At 46.9% G+C, this 17,058-nt stretch overlaps 1 protein-coding gene across 6 annotated transcripts in view; it reads right to left on the bottom strand.

Annotated features, from left to right (window-relative positions):
* Nucleotides 1-6,061: 6,061 nt before the first annotated feature.
* The window catches only part of MEIS1 (Meis homeobox 1), a 105,961-nt gene continuing 94,964 nt past the window's right edge, over nucleotides 6,062-17,058 (bottom strand). For 4 of the 6 annotated variants that reach the window (XM_040553154.1, XM_040553153.1, XM_040553152.1 and 1 more), the window contains exons 10-12: nucleotides 11,348-11,406; nucleotides 10,020-10,109; nucleotides 6,062-7,629 (exon numbers count right to left, since the gene is read on the bottom strand). In XM_040553154.1, coding sequence (XP_040409088.1) covers nucleotides 7,346-7,629; nucleotides 10,020-10,109; nucleotides 11,348-11,406 — 433 coding nt within the window. In that variant the 3' untranslated portion in view covers nucleotides 6,062-7,345. Of the gene's footprint in view, nucleotides 7,630-9,673; nucleotides 9,770-10,019; nucleotides 10,110-11,347; nucleotides 11,407-17,058 lie in introns of all 6 variants that reach the window. The other 2 variants (XM_040553158.1, XM_040553156.1) reach the window with 1 other exon arrangement.

Genomic DNA, 17,058 nt, shown 5'->3' with positions numbered 1-17,058 from the left:
AGACCCGGCGCGAAGAAAACTGTTTTTTATTTAAGTTTCTTTAATACAGCTTAATTACTTTTAAACTCTGGAAACAATTAGGTTATCAGCCTTTGAAGTGAGACAGACAACTTGTCGTGCTGGGAGCAGAGCGCTCGCCCCTGGGGGCTGCGGGCGGGGCTGCGCGGAGGGGCCGCCGCTTGCGGCTCCCGGCGGCTGCGGGCAGGGCTCGGGGCAGCGCCGGGCTGCCGAGGGCTGAGGCTCTTCGCACCCTGCAGCCTGCTCCTTTTACCCCCCGCACGAACCACGAGAGTGTGTGTATCTGTAATCCATCTACTTTTTTTTTTCATTTTTTTTTTACTTTTCATTTTTTTTTCATTTTAATTTTTTTCCTTTTTTCTTTTTTTTCTTTTTGTTTCTTTTTTCAATATTTTATTTATTTATTTATATATTTTTTCCCCTTTCTCTCTCTTTTCCAGCCCCCGCACCTCTGTCAGGTGTCTTCCCGGCGTGCAGGATGGGAGCAGCTCCGGACCGTGGTGCGGTGGCCAACCCTCAGCCCCAGCTCCCGCTGCAAGGGGCATTTCCCCAAGGGCACCGGCTCCTTCTTTTATATTTTATTTTATTTTATTTTATTTTATTTTATTTACTTCATTTTATTTTACTTTATTTTACCTTTTTTTTTTTTTTTACTTTTTACTTTATTCTATTTTACTTTATTTTACTTCATTTTATTATACTTTATTTTACCTTATTTTACTTTACTTCATTTTCCTATTTCAGTGTGATTTCTCCATGGGGCAGCTCTTTTCCCCGGCGTTTCGCCTGGGCGCTGCCCTCGGCGGGTGCTCAGAAGGCGAAGGGAAGGGGCAGCCCCCCCGGGCCGGCAGCGGCCCCGCTATTTGCATGGCATGTTTATAACGTGGTGGAAACCAAGACTGATATTTGTGGTCGGGAGAAGATGACTTTCACCTCTCCGGATCACTCTCTCAAATAAAAAAGAATTGACCAGCTACGGGCGTAAGCATTTATCTCGAGTTTGCGGTCATTATCTTTATTATATGGTCCCGGCAATAAATAAATCCGGGAGTTACCGCCCCACAATAAACCCGCAGTCCGCGGGACACCTCACCATTAGTTTCCCAACAACCCGCCGCCTCTTCCCCCTAAATCTCCCGTCTGCCCACAAGGTTTTCCCCCCCCGTCCGCAGGTGCGGAGCCTCCCCCATCCCTTTTCCTTTTCCACCGTCCCCCCAAAATGCCCCCGCTGGGGAAACCCCGGGTAGGCATCCCCCCGTGGGCATCCCCCGGCGGCCGTGTCCCCCCTGGGTGCTCCCCATCAGCATCTCCCATGTGGGTGCCCCCCCCGGGCACCCCCAGCTGGGCGCACCCCAAGGTGCGCACCCCCGCGTGGGCACCCCCCGTGGGCGCATCCCCGCGTGGGTTTCCCCTCCGTGGGCGCATCCCCGCAGGTGGCACCTTTTTGGGTGCCCCATAACCCTCCCTCCCCGGCTTCCCCCAACCGAGGGGACCCCTCAGCCCGCACCGCCCCAATTTTTTTTTTTGGGGGGGGGCAAATGGGGGGAACCAACGGCAAAGCTGGGGGCGAACGGAGAAGGGAAGCGCTGCCGCTGCGCCCGCAGCCCAGCTCCCTGCCTCTCCCTGCCCCTTTCCGCCCCCCCCCCCCAGCCCCCAGGTAAATGTCCCTGCAATAATATTTATTTACAGTCGCGATGCTGCGCGTATGCTGCTTTTAATTGTATTTTACCAGGGTGATTCCTTCTCGCTTTTAAAACAAGCGGCTCGGAAAAATATTCCCATTTGGGGCAAGGGGTAAAGGGGGGGCGGGGGGGGCGTTTTTATTTATACCTTTGACATTTAAAAGAGCATAATTAATTTGTCCTGCTTGCATTAACATTGTTGAGGAAGGTTTCAGAAAGCTAACCAGCAAAGGGAGGGGGGAGGAAAAATAGAAGCTCGCCCAGAAAGCTTAGGATCTTTTTTTTTCCTTTCAGATGTGTAATCAATCATTCGAGTAGGAGGCAGCAAAATTGTAAAGATTCGATAGATTAAAATGCAAATGAAAGGTAGAAAAAGAAACATTAACATGGCAATCAAAGATTTAATAATCGTAAATCACGGTGGGGTTTTTTTGTTGCAGCTGCAGTTTGTGTGTTTTTTATGTTTTAATCATGTTCGTTCTATAAATAAATAATTTCTGAAACGAGACTAATTTTTCACTATTTTAACCGTGGGCTACGGCACTAAATATTTTTTTTTTTTTAAGTATGGAAGTCCAGATTGCAAACTATCAGACCAGTAAAGGGAAGAAATAGCTAAGTTTGATTAGTTCCCATTTCAGATTTCAAGTGCACGTCTTCGCCCCGCTGCCTGGCCGTGACGACTGGTTTACTTTAAAATTGGAATCCTTATAAAGTTTATTTTGAAACGTGACTGTTTGTGTAAAAGCAGACAACTGGCGTTTCTTTACAAGTCCAACGGTAGCGCCAACTCTTCATTCCTGGAGGAAATAGAGAAAGATAAAAAAAAATAAAAATAAATAAAAAATCAGGGAGAGGAGAGAGAGCAGAACCACCGAGGAGCGCGCTGCTGACATCCCAGAGCCGGGGGGTGCTGGGCCGGGGGGGGGGGGGCAATTGGCACGGGGTGGGCCAGGATTTGCCCCGGAGGGGCAGGATCTGTTTGGCCCTGGGGCTGGGGGCGGCTGCGGGGGGTGCCGGGCTTGGGGCGGGCTCAGCATCCCCGGTTTTTGGTGTTATGTTGTATGTGCTTTTTAAAAATTATTTTTATTTATTATTATTATTATTATTTATTTATATTTATATTGGGGGGTGGAGGGCCACGCTTTGGGATTTTCCGCCGGGATAACCGGCCGGGAAATAAATCTTTTTTTAACTTTTGGGCGTGAGACGAGGATGGGGGGAAAGGAGTTGGTGGTACCTCGTTGGGAAGCTTCGTGGGCAGGGTAGGAGCGAAGGGGGCGGCCGGGGGGGGGCGCACCCGCGGGCTGCCGGTCTCTGGGGCTTTTGGGAGCGCTGCTTTCGGGGGGCGAGCGGCGGCGGCTCCCCCGTTTTTGAAAGAAACAGGTAATTAAAAAAGCCGAAAATCACAGCCCCGCAGGTACCGGCCAAAAAAAACGTTCATCTGTCCGCTCCTCCCGGAAGGGGGGCGGATTTACCGAGCCCTTTTTCCCCATCCTCCTCACTTTCCAGCCGCCTTAATTTCCCCCGGGGGGGAGCCTGAGTTTTTTTTTTTTTTTTTTTTTTTTTCCAGCCGCCTCCTGGGGCCGCGGTGCCCCCGGGGCTGGCCCCGCCGGGTGGGGTGCCGGGCCCCGCACACCGGCTGCGGTCCCGGGACTTCGGTGCCCGCCCGGGGGGGACCGGGGGGGGCCCGCAGCCCCCCGCAGCCCCTGACCCCGGCATGCACGGCGCGGCTCCATTGATCATCCCGGCCCGCCACCCCCTCCCTTTATGAGATAATGCAATTACAAACATCAATAAGGAGCTGCGAGGGGAATCATTATGCGGTGACAGTGATAAATGACGGTGCAGAAATAGCAGGCTTTTTTTTTTTTTTTTTTTCCTAACAATCCAGGGGCTTTGGGGGCTGAGCACAGTCACCAAGGTAACAGATGACATCCAAAATGGCACCAAAGGGAAAAAAAAAAAAAAGAAAAAAAAAGGAAGAAAAAAAAAAAAAAGAACAGTCTTTCTTTCTCCTTTCACTCTTTCCCCCTGCTCTTCCCAAAGAGTTTCTCGGGGCTCCGGCAGCAGCTGCCGCCCAGGCGCTCCGCTATTTCCAGGGAAGCTCCGCGCACAAAGCGGCCGGGCTCCGGCCCCGCAGCCGCCCCCAGGCGGCCCCGGCCCCGCTCCGGGCTGGGGGCAGCAGCCGGGGGCGGGGAGGGGCTGTATTTTTGGGGCCACCCCGCAGTTTCTGCACGCTGCGCCGAGCGGAGCGCAACAGAGCCCGGAATTGGAAGCAGGCAGGCAGGAGGGGGGCGAAAAGTGAGGTTTCTTAGCCCAGAGAAGCCCTTCTCCGGCAGCCCCTGGGGAGAGGGGTGGCCACTGCAGAAAAACGGGCGAGAAAATTAAAACTCAAAAATCAAAGCGGGGGGGAGGGGGGGGGGAATAAAGGCTCGCCGGGGGATGCTCAAACTTTGCGCCGGCGCTGCGCGGGCGGCCGCGGAGCCCCCCCCGCGGCACTCTCCCGAGCCCCCAAGAGATGGCAGTCGAAACCGGCTTTCCTCCTCCTCCTCCTCCTCCTCCTTCCTCCTCCTCCATCTCCTCCTTCTCCTCCTCCTCCTCCTCCGCCTTCTCCTCCTCCTCCCCCCCCCCCCCGCCCCGGCCATCCCCGCCGCCCCCAGGTCCCCGCGCAGCGCTGCGCGCAGTCCCTCGGGGCGCGCATCCCCACCGCCCCCCAAACCCCCCCCCCCAAAACCTCCCCCCCCGGGGACCCAGCCGAGCTCCGGGCCGCAGCCGGGCCCCCCCCCGCCCCCCCCGGCGGCCTCCCCCGGCGCTGTGAAAGGAGGGTAGCTAGGAAACAGCGAGCGGCCCGAAAAGGCGGAATTTCCAACGTGTAAAATGTTCTTAACGGAGCCATTGAGAGAGTGCAATAAGGCGTGAGGGGGAACTAATCTCCCCATTTAAATGTTTGTGGCAATTTTATCTAAATGAATTTTAATGCTAAACGAGGGATAATTCCCTATTTGTAACCCGTTTACTTCTCTTTCCTGTGCCTCTGAAGCTGTCTAACATCATGCGATGAACAATAACAATAAAAATACTGTCAAGGCATATTCTTCATTTTGAATGTGTTATAATTACAGCTGATTAAATGTCTTGGGATATAATAGTGGTTTTAATTTGAAATGTGCCCCCCCCCCCCCCAATAAAAGTCCCAGGGAGGAAGGTCTGTGCCCCACTTCTGCGGGGAGGAAGGGACGCGTGTGCCCTCGCATGCAAGAGGGCGGTTTGTTTTTGTCTTTCTAGAAACATTAAAAAAAAAAAAAGGAAGAAAAAAACAAGCAAAAAGCAAGCCCCGTTCATCCACGTTTTGGCAGAAAAATGTCATTACGCTCGGCTCCCAAAGCGGGAGCTGAGATGTGCAGCCTCCTATCGGCCCTTTAAAAAAAAGGGGGGGGAGGAAACTGAGAGGTTTTTTGTTTTTTTTTTTTTTTAAAGAGGGGGAGGAGATGCGAGCTGAAGGGGGGAAAGGACCCCAGTTTGGGGGCTTCCCTGCTTCAGAGAGCTCTGCCCTGCCTGCCCTCCCCGGCCTGCTGGTAACCCCCCTGGGTCGGGCACAGCCCCTGGGCTGCCCCCGGCCCCACCTGGGTGCACGATTTTACCTTTATTACAATATTAATGTATTTTGTTCCTACCTGCAGGAATTCAATTTTAATTGAATTTACTTTTTTAAATTTCATTTTTAGGAGCTGTGACCCTATTTTGAAGGAAAGCCGGGCTCCGGCAGCCCCACCATCCTGCTGGCTGCGGGCTGCATGGAAGCGGGAGCCAGCAGCCCCCCGCCTGGAGGAGCCCCCAGCCCCTGGTGACAGCACTGCACTCGCTCACAAACAGGCACTGCCCGGCCAACGTTTCCAAAGTTTTATTTTCCTCCTTCCTCAGTACGCTCAGATCCAGCAAGAGATGGAATGATGGCTGGAGTATTTAAAACTGCGTGTTAGAACTGCAAATTATTATTGTTATTATTGTTATTATTATTGTTATTATTATTGTTATTATTATTTGGAGGGGGGTAATATTATTTACAAATATGTGGCCAATATGCTGCGGAGAGCTAATGCCCTATGGCATTACGTTTATTAACAGGCAACAGTTACCATCCTGACAATTTACAGTGCAAGTTCAGAGAGAGTTTCCTTATGCAGCGTAGCATTACTTTTACATTAGTTAAATATAAAGCCGATATTTAAATAGCAAATTATAGGTACATCTCTGGAGCTAGATGAGTTTTGTAGCTGCTTGGCTCACAATTTGGGAGGGAATCACTACGAATACTGAAGTGGGGCAGGAAACAAATTTTGCAAGCAGTGGAGTCACCATGACAAAAAATAATTTGTTTTTATTTTAGATTCAGATTTCATTACTGCACTCAAACTACTACAACTGGGCTTTGAGTTATTATACAATCCAAACTGTTTCAATCAGAAACTCTAAGACTCAGTGTGCAATGATTATTATTAATAATAATTAGCTCCTTGGATTCTTGATAGAAAAAGGCTATCAACAAGCATTTGTTTAACCACAACAAAAGTATAATTAGCTTATCCCACTTAGTAAATCTGTATGCATGCCAACTCATACCAAACTGCTACTTTTACAAAAAATTGCAATAATACAGATCATTTTTCCAGTCCTTTTTGCACAAAATTTATTTACAATGTATACATAAATGCTCCATGATGGGACTATGGAAAAATGCACACGACTGATGTTTTGCCCAGAAAGAAAGTCAACATATTAAAAATAAATCTTCAGTCCATGTTTCGAGCTGCATAAAACAGGAAGTGATGTACAAGGTGGTGGTTGCTGCATGGGGACAATGATGCTCTGATGTGACAATTAGGCTTCAAATACACTGCCTTTCCGTTTCCATGCTTCCTCCTACCAGTCTCCTTAAGACACTGCCTGCAACAGCTGATTAATCATTGTTGATGACTGCAGTTTTTTCCCATCCTTCCCGATTTACATCTGTTCAGGCCAATTCAAATATGGTGAGTAAATGAATTAGACATGCAAATTCACGCCCCAGGCTAGAAAGAGAGAGAGACTGAGAGAAAGGGAGAGAGAGACAGAGAGAAAGGGAGAGAAAGGGGGAGAGAGAGAGGAGGAGGAGGAGAGGAGAGAGAGAGTGTGCATGGCTGAAATCCTAGGATAGAAGAAAGATTCTTCTGCCTGACATAGTTATTTTAATGCTCTAAAAATCCTGCAAATAAGCCCTTTCTGTCATTTGCAGGATAAGTGTAAGGCTTCTTTTCAATGTAAGGAGGCTTCTGGAGGAAGTGAAGAGCTATGGAAACAACACACATAGTGTGGAAAAATTTCACATTTTTTTTAAAAAATCTATAAGAAACAACGTAATATGGATAACAGTATAATAGCATTTTACAATATTTCACTCTTTGTTCTCTTAATGTCTTATATAGGTATTCAGCATGTCCCCAGAAGTTGACTTCAGTTGGTGTTTTCCTGCTTGTCAGGGTCCCTGTGAAGAATAGGAACGTCCCTTGGTCCAAAGTCGACACCAAGAACGGAACTCCATAGTCATTGCAGAAAGACAATGTTTGAAATCTACCGCCGCTGCAGACAACACGGATTCCCTTAAGCTACTGAGCATGAATGTCCATCACTTGTCCACTCACTGCCGGCTCGCCGGTATGAAGCATTGTGGGGCTTGATGCTGACATGGGCATTCCAGGGTGGGGTGGTCCTCCATGCATCATCATCGCTGGGTGGTGAGGGTGTCCAGGAATGTAGGTATGCATGGGGGGGCCATGACGCAGCTGAGCAGGATGGGGGGCCATCTGGGGTGGGGTATAGCTTGGCTGTCCCATGTTCATACCCATTGGACTACCCCGAGACACATAATCCCCTGGCATACTTTGCAGCCCTGCGGAGAGAAAGAGGCAGGTGTGAGTGGCGGGGGACGGCTTCCGCGTGGGGCGGTGGGCGCTTTGTGCTCCACGTGCCACAGAGATGCTTCCCATCCGAAATCATGTTGGGGGCAGAGCCGGCCTGCTGATGGCACCAAGTGGCAGCAGCCCTGGCCTGGCAAGGGGGAGCCCTTAGCAGCAGCTATCTACTTGGCGCTCGAGCCCCGCTACTTTGAATCTGTCCCAAGAGTTCACACCACTGAGAGATGGGCCATACAGCAAGCGCATACGTTTCTGAACAAAGGCCTCATATGAAGCTGAAATTGATAGGATTACTACGGACGATTGTTAAATCAAACCTGTATTTTTAAACACGTGGAAAAAAAATCAATGGCAGTTATCAATTAATTCTTTCCCTGCGATCACTTCTGTCTGAAAAAATCAGACGTGCAACTCAGTCAACCTTTCAGTGGTTGGGAGAACAATAAGAAAAATTGGACCTAAAACAATAAAACCTCCTGCTTTCCGTGGGCCTCTGCCTTCTGCTTGGATTGCTATAGCTGATGAGAACTGACAGGTGTATTGTTTCGGAGAGCTATAAGCTCCATAATCATCAAGGGTGAAAGGCATACGCTATTGCTAAGTAGGTTCAATTGGCTTTAGTTCTAAGTAATAGTGCGCCGTGAATGCTCTGAACACCTTGGAATCAGGTCTCAAGGCTCTAGCAATGAATAGCTGCTTAATCTAGCCTAAAGGAACATTTTTGAACTAATGAAAATTGCTTATAAAATATACTGTACTCACAGCTCTTTAATCAAAAAAGATGATAATATTTTTTGTAATAACCTATTAATTTAATTGGTCACGAAGCATAAAATACATCATTTAAATTTAATTGACCCAGAAACTAAGAAACAATATTTAAATTAACTAAGCTAGAAATTTCCATGATGAGGTAATAAGGCTGTTGCATTCCCAAGCTCGGTGGAATGTTTTCACAGCTAATTGTTGAAACTTATTTTTGACTTGTGCCCAGAGAAGACAACTCCAAAACACACTTGGCCTTGGTAACTTCAAACGCTCCCTTAATATAAGCAGAGGCACGACAAAGATGCCCAAATAACTGCTTTTAACTCCAGAAACAAAGCAATAGAAACAGAATCGGGCATCATTTAAACATGGTATCGGTGCCTCGGTGTTTCAAACTGCTTTACTTTAAAAAAAAAAAAAATTGTATAATGTCTTTTCCCCTATAAAAAGACAAGAGCAAAAAAAAAAAATCTGGGACAGTTTTTCTAGGCTTTCTTCACGAGGCCTGCCACTGAAGATTGCATTAATGATCTCTATTTTTGTATACTGAATAAGTCAAATCCATTTGTCACACTGCAAGTGATGGCATACTTAATTTGGATATAGTCAATTAGCCTGGGCTAAGCTCCATAGCCTGCTGTGCACACCTCTATTTTGTATTCTCTCTTTTTCCTTTGCCACACGTAATCCCATTATGATGGACAGACAAAGAGAAATAAACTTGAAAAAAAATCAAACTTTCGTTGATCGCCTTCCAAAACGTAACTCGCCCTAAGTGAAGCTGCTGTTTATTTTACCTAAAAGAAGTCTCTGTTTGGCTTTTTGGTGTCTCGCAGGTTAGCGTAGAAATGTAACTCATGCATCAACTGCGGTTAGACAGATTTATGACACTTTGGGGACATGCTCTTTCCTCTCCCTGCACTGCTGCAGACTGCTTACATTTTGCAAATCAGTCTGTTGCCTTGGCGACGGGCTCCCCCACCTCCCGGCTGCTGCTCGTTTCGTCATGTGGTCAGTGCTGTATAATAGCATCGCGCCGCAGCACCCGCGGACAGCACACACAGGGGCTGCGCGGCCCGGCAAGCTTGGCTCGAGCCAGAGGGAAGGGAAAAGGAACCGAAGGAGCCCAGGCGTGGGACGGAGAGGAATGAACAAGCATGAAGCTATGGGCAGGGAGAACGTTGGGAAATGCACGGAGAAAAAAAAATATCCCTGGAACAAAGTGAGAACAAAGACCCCATTTGTACTTACTTCCCCCCGGCTTTGCCATTGGGTACCTAGGTGAAGGTTACATGTAGTGCCACTGCCCCTCCATGCCCATATTCATGCCCATTCCACTCATAGGTCCTAGAGGGAGATAAAAATCCGAGAAGATGCCAGAGAATGAGCAAAGTCAACAGATAGTGCCGAAAGCCCCCTTTCCACACCGCAGCCTTCCGCAGGGGCGAGGAGCAATTGCAAGGGAGAAGCACCCCACTCTCCCTCGACGGTGCTGAAGGCGAGCAGAAGACAGGTGAGGCGAGGCGAGGCGAGGCAGCAGCTGAGATGAGGGCGGCGGCGGTCGCCCATCCATGCCCAACACTACCCCGGGGCTTACCTGGCGCTCGGATGCCCATGTGCTGCTGGCCGTCCATCACGAAGCCTCCCATCGGCTGCCCGTCGGGGTTGTAGGGTGTGCCTTGACTTACTGGAAAAGCGCAAAGGGTTTTTTTTTTAACAACGCTCGAAAGAGTTCATGTCACCTCGCGGCCGCGCGTGGTCCTTGCCCCATGCCTAAGAACTCCAAGGATGACCACCAGTGGGGACTCACAACAGAGGAAAAAAACATCTACAGTTCGAATCAGGCGGCTGCACTAACAAGCTCGCACAGTTCGGGCTTAATTTCCTCCTGTGAGTTTGGAAATAAATGAAGTTGGCCATCAGAAATATTGGGACGCAATGAGCCCCTGCTCCAGCTGCTGCCACTGCTGACGTCAATGCCAAGACCTGCATAGGAGCTGGATTTTATGGCCAGAATAGTCACACTGAAATCCCAGTGTGTTAAATTACACCCATGCGCTTTTACAAGAGCAGGACCTGAACACGTCCGTGCCAGAGATTTACCTCTAATGGCAAAATAATCAAATGTGCTCGGAGAGAGCGCATCGCCCAAAGGCGTCTTTGACAGCGACGGATGCAGATAGCTGGGCAGGGAGGCTGAGAAAACCAAACGGACCCTGGGTAATAGCAAATACCCACACTGAGCTGTGAGCCGAGATCCCAGGCAGGACTGGCACGTCAAAACTTTGGGTTAAAAAATAAATCCCCCCAAAGGAAAACCCAACCACTCTGGGATCCCCAAAGGGAGATACTGAAAGGAAGAGACAAGAGACAAAAGGACCGTACCCGAGTCCCGCTACCTGAATTGTAGGTTTTAACTGTACATTAAAAGCTGCCTTCAGAAGTGAGCTGCCTTGGGTTATTAAAGCACATAAAGCTCTACCTCATTGAATGTCTTTGAACTTTACTGAGTCCCACAAGCGATTCTGACCCCTTTGCCCTTTTGACAGGTAATAAAGTTTACAGCAATTCCACACCAAGCCATGCACCAGGGAGTGGTCACAGGAGCAGCAAGAGCTGGGGAGGAAAACTCAAAACAAATGCAAAAAAATAAGAACAACATTAATTCCGAATGTGCTCAGAAAGTCTGGTCATGGAGCAGACAATTGGAGTTTCTTCTTTGAATTATATTTTATTTTTCCCAAAATATTTTAATCGTGTTAAAACTATTAGCTTTGCAATGAGACAAAGCTGGTTTTAGTTTAATTGTCAATCACTCCCAGCATTCATTTCTCATTTATTTACCAGGTAATGGACCTCCCGGTGAATGGCTCGAGGATGGTTTTTGCCTGCGTGACTCGAATACGGTTACTACTGGGGACTTGCCTGCTCGATTGGACTGGTCTATCATGGGCTGGACTATTCTTCTTCTAGCATTAATAAACCTGCAACAAAAAGAGGGAAGCAAACGGTTACGGAGGGGGTGACTTCCAGCCTTCCCCAAACCTGCACCCCAACACGGGACTCGCAACTGGGCTGCGCGCAGCTTCAGACACAGCCAACCCCGCAACCCCTGGTGACCTCCGAGAGTACAGGCTTGGAGTTTCTGAGCTGATTTATGTTTGCCTGCTTTTACCACAGTCGGACACTTCCATTTTATCTTTTCATGGGGGAATTAGCGGAGTTTTCAGGAAACAATACCAGCAACACTCTTCGTGATTCAGAGAGGAGCACAAAAACCGGGTGGCGACGGAGGGATGCACGTAAGGGCATCTGCTACCTCCCCCTAATTAGTGACATTTCTGTCTTATGTCCTCTGACTTCTTTTTCCACTTTTTTTTTATCAAAACCTTCCCCTACCTCTTGCAAACCTAATTCTCTTTTAATGCCCACTATTAAGATAATGAACTGTGATGGCAGAACACCATCAAATGAGGGAACGTCTGGAGTTTTATCACCACTAAGTCACACTGCTGGGGACTTCAGAGCCCTGCATTCCTTGTAGCCATTTCTTGGTGGGTTTTTACCCCCCCCCCCCCCCCCCCCCTTTATGCAAAGTCTGAGGGGTCAAGGCGAGGTCATAGCTTTACAGTAATTGAATTTATAATCCTGTTTTCTCCAGCTAGGCCTGACCATTTACAGCAAACATCTTGTTAAACTGTAATTACTGGACTACTGAAAATTCCCCACGAACAATCAAAAGCAGATCTTTGGAAATAAAAAAGGTACGGTCGGTTTTAAAAGCAGTCCTCTGCAACCGTACTCCTCGTGGTTTTTAGCTCTTTGCCTCGGTCTTGTAATGCCTATTTCGGGAAGGAATATTCAAAAAATTTGGAGCAAAACAGAATGAGGGGGGAGATCACAAGTGCCCCCAGTCTCCTCGGCGTGTAGTCCTGGTGGCACAGAAATCAGGAGTCTCAAAAGCATGGCTGGAAACCTGTCCCAGCAGTGCTAGAAGAACTTCTCTTGTGGTTTTGCTAATCAGCAAGCTTAGTTAAAAACCATTTGGAAAAAATCTCCATCGAGATTTAATTACGCTATGGCAAAGCCTCATAACCAGACTTTACATTCTTTGAAAGAGAGAAATAATAACAAAAACATGTATTCCTCAATATTTACTAGGAAAGGAAGAAGCATGAGCACGGGTAAAACCCCGCTACGCTTTGCAAAACGTAGTGCTAAAGTACACAAAGGGATACTTGGAGCTTGGTTTTGTTGCCTTTCCTTGCCGTGGCTTAGCAAGAGCTCTCCTACAGCAGAGATAAAGCCACCAGGACACTCCCAAAGGAACCGTGGTGCCCACCCCTTCCCTGACACCAGCCAGGATAACCATCACAAAACACCGCACGGGGCTGTTTGTTTTGCCGTCATCAAAGACCAGCAGGGGCTATTTGGGGTTCCTCCTATCTCCCCTTCCTGGCTGCTTCACATTATGCAAAAGCTCCTGCAAAAATTAATCAAGATGTTGGGCCCTAATCAAGGCTGTCTCGACCAAACGGGCTCAAAATGTTCCACAACACAAAGGCACAAATTCCAGGCGCTGTGCTGGAAACCTTACACCTGAAATAGGTCATGTTTTGTCAGCAACAGTATTGTATCAATTTTTGTACACACTCCCAGTAACAAAAAAAAAAAAAAAAACTTCAACTCAGCAAACGGTGTTGCAAATCAGTTTATCATTATCTTGTACAAACCATGAAAATTAGAATCATGTGAGCAGAAGGTTAGACTAATTCTCCTTTCTCATTATAAGCACAGGTGTAGCACAAACACCATGTGAAATAAGCAATTAAAAAAATCTGCTTTTTTCCCCCATTAGCTGCCTTAGCTCCATGACCAATTAGAAAATTGTTTAATATCTGTAATCTGCATTTGCAGAAAGCAATTTTCACAGCAACTCTCCCAAGTAAAACAACAACACAAAACCCTGGTGCCCCAGCCATTTCTTTTTGCATGCCTGGCAGGCACTCGCTGTGCTCACTCCTTCCCCCAAATGCCCCATTCCCCAGCCCTCTTACTGGGGTGGGTTTGGGGCTGCTCACTGAAACCTTCATTTGTCAAAAGCTTTCCCCAAAACCAAAAAGAAGCCCTGAGCAGCCACACAAACATCACAACCTTCCCCTCCAAGTGCTTTCGGGAAGAATGAGGTTCTCCTTCCAATAAACCATGCAGCTGGAATTTGCCAATAATCATCCGAAGATGTGGCTGCAGTAAAACCTCTTTTCACCTGTTTGCCCCATATTATCACTTGGGACGTCTGCTTTAAGAACATTTTACGCACAGGTACTTAATAGTTAGCTTCTTCCTACGCATTCCTATAAGTATTTTATATAAGTAGCTCATCTGCAAACCAGCCCTGTGTTTGGATGTCTTCAGGGTGAATTCAGACGCAAGAACATTTTCCTTCTGGGCAAAGTAATAAAATGACATTCTTGCTCCTCCCACTAGAAGTCAAACCGAGGTCAGCTCCCCATCCTTGTATCTGTTTAAATAAACTGGTCCAGCTGTTTGTTTCCAGGATGCCCTTTAACCTTCTGTCCCATCCTCCCTGCCTTTGTAACAGAACGCTTTACTTTGCATTATAGTAGACTCCAAACTACTATGCATTAAAAAAAAAGAAAAAGTATTCACTTTCAAGTTTCTTCCTGCATCCCAAACCTGGAATTCATAAGAAGCCATCAGATTAAAACTATTAATGTGTCTTGCCTTGACAGAACACAACGCAGTGCTGTTACATTTATAAATCACATCCGAGAACTCTTTGCAAGCAAAACTGTGAGTTAGCTGTGGCTGCAGAAATCCACGGGCATGGGGGTAATTTCTTCATACTCTCTGTTGCTTTCTTTGATAGAAGGGTCGTTTTGATTGCTCTTTGAATTTCCAAAGTGCTGTGTTGATGTAACATCAGCAAAACCAGTGGAACAGAAAAGCCAAGAGGAAAACTCTCACTGCCCCTTTTCCTCTACGTTCACATTCACCTATCTTAAGTGAAAGAAACCCTGATTCACTCTGATTGTTAAAAGTTCAGAGGAATCAAGATCCAAAAAAGGTATTCACATATTAAGAGCTACTCATATGTAGTCTTCTCAAAATATGACTAAACATAAAACTTAAGGTCATGATTAAAACCCCAGCACAATCTTACTTGGGTGAGTAAAGATTCATACAGGCTCAAAGGGCTGCACGAAGGGTGTGCTTCCCCCATACCACCGCTCTATGCATTGACACGTTTGCTCTGATGTGGGAGTGCTTTTTGGTTTTTGTTTATTTTCTCCCTAAAGAGCAGAATCAATAGTGGCACAAACAGAATGACAACTTGTACCCATCTTCTAGAGAACTCTGCAAAACCACATACTCCCAGCTTGCTCTTATGCTTTGGCTTGTTTTATGTGTTGGTTTTTTTTTTCTCTTTTTGCAAGGGGGAGGATCTGACATGGAGGAAACGTTTGAACAGTTGGGCAAACACAGAAGTTTAAAGACGATGGTATTTATTATTATTTTTAAAGTTAACTTTTCCTTGCCCTTTTGGGAACGTGAGATCATGCCTTCCACCGTGTCCCGACAAGCGAGCAAGAACGAGCTCTTCCACCTGCCTAACCCCCAAGTGAAGATGCAGGAAACCCTCTTTTGTGCCATTTGCACTTTCCTAGGATGTTTTCTCTTAGCTCTCGTGCCCTGGGTCTGTCCCCAGAGGTCACTGGCAGTCTCCGTCACCGGTCCCACGGGTGAGAGCCAGCCCCGGACTCGCAATGCCGCGATCCGCCGCTGCACTCTGACCTTCAGCTTGGCCGCCCTCATCGCGACGCACAAGTTTTGTTTCTTCTCAGCGAGGGGCGGCATGGCCGGTGATGACAAAAGACTATTTTATTTGGAAATTGCCTACAATAATAGCAGCCAGAGAGCGGGTATTTTCAGAGGGTCACAAAACCCTCCGAAAGGCGCAGCTCGCTGGGCTCAGGTTACAGCCCCAGTGACATTTTCTGCATAGATCTGTTCTTTCTCCCTTCCCCTTGTATTTCAGTTCTGTTTAGTGAATAAAACAAGGCCTTCCTTCGCTGTCATGAGTTTCCAAAGTCACTTTTGCTCAGGAATTGACAGAGTGATTGTGGGGACTTCCAATTTGCAGCGTTTGAATGAAAATTCCCAGCGCAAGCTGTCTGAAAGCCGATGCTGAGACTTGGTGCTCTGTTGCATTTTCCTCTCCCCCAGCCCTGCTGGATGAGGACAGCTTCACACCAGGACTGACTTTTGATACCTGGAGTTACAGGCTGCTCCTTGTCAACACTGTCCCAGCACACTGGGTGTGACTGCAAGCCAGGAGTCTGTGGATCAACAACAGTGCCAACAAGTCCCCCCAAATCCCTCTGCCTCATTTTGTCTTCAAGCTCCTTCTAACGAACCAGGTTTAAGGACTTTAGGAAAGCCCATAATACCTACAAACACCGTTACTAAAATGTCTCATCCCTCTGGAAAAAAACAGCATCCCTCTTAACATCAAGCAAATCATCATTTTTATAAGAGATGCCAAAATAACCGAAGACCTTCAAACTCGCAAATAATTCACTTGTAAAACCAGCCATGGTCTTTTTTACATACTGGGATTCTTCATTTATACCCCAATGAAACAACTTTCTCTATTCAGCACTTAATTCCTCAACGCTTAACAGGTTTATCTCTAATAAAAACAATTTAAATGGAAGTGTGCTATAAACTGGGATTATTATACTTCAGTAACTGCATTATTCCTTATTTTAACGTATTTTTTTTCTTGGGTATTTGTTTTCCAGAGCTTTTTTAAGGAATCAGTTAAGAGAAAAAAAAAAAAAAAAAAAAAACAGAAGTGATTTCACAGAATACTTTCAAATGTTTAAAAACAGCCTTAAAAATAAAAAGCCCCCTCTGTAATTATGAACAGAAAAAATAACTGCAGACTTCTGAATGGTAATCACATCTCCCCATTCCTAAAATGAGAAATAAATGTTAAGAGTGCTTACTGCCGTTATTAGAAAGTTTTGATCCTGAAGTCAGTTACCGAGCTTAATGACCCATAACTACCAGTCATTAGCAATCCATGCTCTCTGTACTCCCTTTATTTGTAAAGAAAAAAAAAATCCAAGACACTCAAGAAACTTTGTTCAATTTAAAGTCAGACCTTATGAAGTCATGTTTGGCAACTTTTCTTGGTTTCTCCTCCTCCTCCTCCTCCTCCTCTGAAATGAAGACAGTTCAGGACTGCAATACATCATTTACAACACTAAATGGAGGTAGGGAGGGAAGAAAGTACATGGGCTGCTAACCACCCACTCCAGAGACATAATAGCGGAGTTGACTCCAAAGGCAGTGGGTCTATCCATCAGGAGGAGCAGGAAGGTCTGCCGAAAGGTCTCCTCTTCCTCCCTCCTCCGCTGGCAGCACCAGCCCCAGCGACTGCATATAGGGCTGGGGGTGTCGCAAGACAATATTGAAGAGCGAACAAATAAAATACTATGCAAAACGAGTGATGAAAAACCACTAATTAGCTGACAAATTTGATGTAAAGCACTAATGAAAACCACGTGTGGTTCTGCAATTTAGTTTTAAAAATAGCTTCTGACTTC

The sequence above is a fragment of the Cygnus olor genome, chromosome 3 (genome assembly GCF_009769625.2).
Source record: "Cygnus olor isolate bCygOlo1 chromosome 3, bCygOlo1.pri.v2, whole genome shotgun sequence".
Classification (NCBI taxonomy): Eukaryota; Metazoa; Chordata; class Aves; order Anseriformes; family Anatidae; genus Cygnus; species Cygnus olor.
The sequence above is the reverse complement of the archived record's forward strand: the minus strand, read 5'-3'. Positions and strand labels throughout refer to the sequence as shown.